At 39.3% G+C, this 5,242-nt stretch overlaps 1 protein-coding gene across 1 annotated transcript; it reads right to left on the reverse strand.

Moving 5' to 3' along the window:
• Positions 1–483: 483 nt before the first annotated feature.
• Positions 484–1,074, reverse strand: LOC125829376 (uncharacterized). The gene has a single exon (XM_049508605.1). The coding sequence runs from the start codon at positions 1,072–1,074 to the stop codon at positions 484–486; it is 591 nt and encodes a 196-aa protein (XP_049364562.1).
• Between the last annotated feature and the right edge of the window lie 4,168 nt (positions 1,075–5,242).

Consider the following 5,242-nt stretch of genomic DNA (forward strand, 5'->3'; position numbering starts at 1 on the left):
ATCATTAGACAAGACTCTACACTTTTTATCTAGCGTGCAATTTTCATCACAAGAGACTTCATTTACAATCGGCTAGTCACAACAAGATGCTCAAAGTTCATATATTGCCTATGTAACTTCGTTTACCTTATCATAGCCACACATTCATTTTGTTCAATTAAGAGCACTATTCAAATTTGTACAAGAACATCCACAATCACACACACAAGAGGTGGTAAAATTTTTAAAATTGCTTCAAAACCGCTTTCACATCAAAACAATAGCCCACAAACTAAGAACATCTGTAATATCACAACCAAGATATATGTAAAATAATAGGCTCAATATTCACAAAATCATCATCAAAACAGAACCCATATTCACAAAACAGTCACAAGAGGTATGTATGGTAATACCTCACCCCACCTAACAAAATACGCAGTTGTCCTCAAATGCAACTAAATCAAAAATAGTATAAAAAGTAACAGAGAGGAAAAGGAAAGGTCATCCTAATAGGCTAAGCCTGGGTGAAATTTGCATATCCGTCGCTCCGTCTATATGGGCATCAGTGCTCGGGGTCTCAGCAATCTTAGCTCCACTGGAGCCAACAATGGAAACATCCCTCAAAGAGGCCTGAACAGCTGAATCTACCATGGCACTCTCAAGGTCTGCCAAATCATCAAAGACAACATCCTCATGAACACCAAACTGCTCCTCATCAGTCTCAGCCTCGGACTCAGCAGCAACAACATCAACTCTAACCTCATCTCTTGTGGTAGCCGTAGGCACCTCAGAATAAGCTGGAATAACTATGCTCGGGTCATCTGGAATCTTCATCGTCCCAAATAATGAAGTAAAATCTATGGACTTTAGATGGTCCACATCCTTCCTCAACTCAGATACATCGGCCTTCAAGGTCGTCACCTCCTCAGAAGCACCATGTCCTCTCTCAAATACCTCTACTCTCATTGTAAGGGCATCAATCAAAGCCTTGAGAGGTGTCAATACAGCATCAACGGCTCTCTCGATCATCCTAGGAAAAACAACCTCTAATCGAGAGGCACACACATCGGCAAATTGGGCCAAATGCCCCATTTTATATAGCATCACCTGGGTGATCGAAGGCCTAGAAGCAGAAGTAGCAGCAGATCTAGGGGAGAGGGAGCAGCATAAGTACTTGAGGCTTTAGAAGAACTGGAGTTAGAAGTACCTGAAGGCCTAGTGGCTAGAGTAGGCATGGTTGCCTCTGCAGGTAGCATATCAATATAAACCTCTGGGGATGTGTCCACCAAGGCTTCCCTCCTTCTATCAGCCTCGTCCTTCATGTACTCGGCCTATATACGCCAGATATTGATAGAAGAAGTGGGTGTAATCTCAACATCCCTCTTTTTATCTCGTGGAACTCTAGCCCGTCGACATAACTCTGTGATTAGTACCTGGAATAGGAGGGACATCTGGCGCTGCCTGGACCTCGTGGACATCTCTTGCTCAATGATCAAGCCTAAATTAAGCTGCTTCCAAGTAATGTAATTTTAATATTTTATGTAGATGACATATTTATAGCTAGAAATGATAAGGAATTCATGATCAAGATTAAGTCATGGTTGTCATCCTAATTTAAGTTGAAAGATATGGGTAAAGCTACATATTTTCTTGGTATCCATATGATCTGTTTGTGTGATGAATGTGATCCATATGATCTCTGGTATGATAACGCTCAAATCACCCTCCAAAACTAATTAAAAGAGTGAGAGGTTGTAGTAAGTAAAAAACCCAACGACTATTCAGGTCAAATCCCACAGGAAATGGTATATCGTGGAGAATTATTTATCGAAAGAGTTGGACTTTAAATCAGCTCACTTGGAATAGTAAGAATAATTGGGTGGATGGTACCACAAACTTAATATAAAGCTTTTTTTTCAGTTATCGCCCTCAAACTAAAATCAAAATGAAATCAAGAGTTAACAAGCAATCTAGGGTTGCGGGGATCGGATATCAATGTCACATAGGAGTAATGGTATTGCTCTATAGTGATGTACATACATGAATAAGCTAAGTCATCTTCAATCACACTAATCATCTTTTGATCTCAAAGCATATATGCCTAGAATATCATTTCGGTCTTATCTAATGCCATTTCTAAAATACCAGTACCTTACCCTATGCTCTCTTTCAAGAATAGGGAAAAATAGATCTGACCCATAACCTCTCTTTCAACCAAGTCATAGACATCAAATCTAAACTGCTAGTATTAAACTAATTATCCACTCTAATTAATCTCTTTCAAGCGTCAACCAGAGATCGAAAGTAGGAATTAAGTTTCCAACCTTATCCCTTAAGTTAACCCCATGATAATTAGACCAAATTCATGAATTAATAGGAACAAACCATAGTGTAGAACAATAGAAATTACATTAAATTAACGCCCAACCCCATTAGAGCACCCCTAGATCTTGGGGTTTTAGCCACCCATCACAAAAAGTAAATGAAGTATACCTTTCATGAAAGCAGTCATGGGTATTTAAAATCAAGAAATAAAGAGTAAACCCACTTTGGATTTAACTTCATATTATCAAACTCAAGCTTCAAATTGTAAAACCCCAAGAAGACTAGATAAAGTGTTCTAAAAAGTAAATGTTCTAACTCAAAACTTTCTCCTGAACTCAGTAGTTCAACTCCCTAATCGAACTCTCTCAAAACTCTATTCTTTGGGCTATTTATATTTTCCCAAAGTTTGGCCCCAAATCTACTTCACAACCAACTCGGTGACATTTGTCGGGCTGACCAAACTCCCTTGGCGAATTTCTCTTCGCTCTTGAGCTTAACGTAATCAATGACACGTCTTACAGTTCAGGTGTCTACGATCGTGCAATAGTATAGTAACCCAACCAAGGGATGGGGTCGTGTCCCAAGGGAGCGGTGGTGAAAATTAATAGAAAATTGGAATTTCATTCTAATTAGTCGTAGCTAAAGAAGTCAACGATTAAAATCATAGTAAATTAAGGGGGTGACAGAAAAGTGTCAAATATCAAATGGGGGTTTTGTCACAAGTAAGGTAAAATTAGCAAAATCAACACGGAAATCTAAGCAATGAAAAAGGGATTCTTGGGATGTGACCGAAATACAGGTTAATCTAAATTATTGGGTACATGCCTTCGATAGAAAATTTATGCAGTAATAGTTACTAGGCTAAGCTTTATGTGGGAATAAGTTCTCTCTCGAGCAAATTACCCCATTTCAAATGGGTTCCTCTCGGACACCTATTTTCCGTATGAAGACCAGCCTACGCCTTACCCTACTCACTCTCTCGAGCTGAGTGTTAGGATATGAGACTAGAGTTCACTCTCTCGAGCTGAACCTCAGGTCGACCCACTTCTTAGGCCATCAATCTAGTAGTCTTGGTTTCGCGACTCCTCTCTCAAGCAAGCCAAAAACACATAAATAAACTTGTATTTGCAACTACAAATTTGTTAAACTACATCTAATCTATCAGCAACCAAGACCCAACAACAATCTTAACCCATATTCGCTAAATCACACCCCAAGAATGGGGGGTTTTTAGCAATACATTAAGAAATAGAAATTTATACATTCAATGATGTTGAAATCCAATGGGTATGAAGATTTAAGTCTCAATTTAGGCAAAGAGTGCAGAATCCAAGAGGCCCACTACTGTTTATCATGACCAACGACACTAACCTAGGGTACGAGTGTCTATGATGGTCGATAATATAGTAACCAAATGAAAGGTTGGGGTCATGTCCCAAGGGAGTGGTTTTGAAAATTAATAGAAAAATAAAATCAAGTTCTAACTAGTCGTAGCTAAAGACATAACAATTAAAAACATTATAAATTAAAAGGGGTGACACATAGCTGTCAAATATCAAATGGGGGTTTTGTCACAAGTAGTAAAAACAACAAAAATAACAAGAAAATCAAGTATGGGGATAAGTTCTTGGGTGTGACCGCAATACAAGTTGAGATAAATCGTTGGATACATACTTTCGATAGGAAATTTGCAAGATAATAGTGACTAAGGTAAGTTTTAGATGGAAATAAGTTCCCTCTCGGGAAACATACCCCGTTTCAAATGTGTTCCTCTCAGACACCCATTTGCCGCATTAAGGCCAGCCTACGCCCTACCCCACTCACTCTCTCGAGCTGAGTGTTACGATATGGGACTAGGTCTTACCCTCTCGGCCTGAACCTCATGTCGACCCACTCCATAAGCCATTAGTCTAGTGGTCTTGGTTTCACGACCTCCCTCTCGGGCAAGCCTAAAACACATAGGTGGTTTTGTATTTGCAACTAAACACCCATTAAATTAAACCACAACCACTAGGTGAAATCACCATTAAAGTACATCTAACATATCAACAAGCAAGACCCAACAACAATATCAACACATATTTGCTAAATCACACCCCAAGAATGGGGGTTTTTAGTCACACATCAAGAAATAACAAAATACACCTATAATGATACTAAAATCAAATGGGTATAGGAATTAAACCTTGATTTAACCAAAGGAAGAAGAATGGAGAAGACTCACTTCCAACTTGGGGTAGATGAAATCCTTCTTTCTTCAAGTCTCCCAAAAACCCTTTCCAAACTTGAGAGAAAATATCCCAAAAAGTAATATTCTATTTTGGAAATTAAAATAAATGTTCCTCTCTCTAAAAATTAATAACATGTTTAGTATTTATATACTTCATAAAATAATGTTGGCGGATCTTTCGGTGAGGTTAGTCGAAATCGCCGATTAACTCAGCGATTCATCCTTTGGTGTAGTTCATCGTCGTCATGCACTAGCCTTCAGCATGGCCGTGCTCTGTGTAACACCCCTCAAAATCAAGTAGGATAAAGTAGAGCCTCACATGGGTTTTATGCATTAATAACTTATTAAAATAATGAAGAATAGCCTTTTTAGTCAGTTTAAAGAGTTTGGAAGTCAAACGTCAAGGGACGACCAAGACATTCGGAAACTAGTCTTTTATGTGTTGGTGTGTTCTAGTGAGTTGTTCAGTTTTTATGTGTTGTTTGGAGTCTAAAATCAGTGGAGGTGACCCTAGTGTCTTAATAAATATTTTTAGGGTCAAAATGTTTGGATAGGACGCCCCGGGGGCCACCCTAAGGGTCCCCGAGGAGGACCCCAACCTTGGCCAAGCAAGCTGCCAAGGCAGCTTGAAGTTGTGCTTGGAGGGAGCATGTCCACGTCGCGGACTAGATCCACCAAGGGCCAAATGTTTGGTCTGCATCATGG

The sequence above is a fragment of the Solanum verrucosum genome, unplaced genomic scaffold (assembly GCF_900185275.1).
Source record: "Solanum verrucosum unplaced genomic scaffold, falcon-dt-bn FXZP01000005.1, whole genome shotgun sequence".
In the NCBI taxonomy this organism is placed as follows: Eukaryota; Viridiplantae; Streptophyta; class Magnoliopsida; order Solanales; family Solanaceae; genus Solanum; species Solanum verrucosum.

Excerpts from the sequence above, each read along its gene's own strand:
- LOC125829376 (XM_049508605.1), bottom strand. The coding sequence starts at position 1,074 with ATGGGGCATTTGGCCCAATTTGCCGATGTGTGTGCCTCTCGATTAGAG.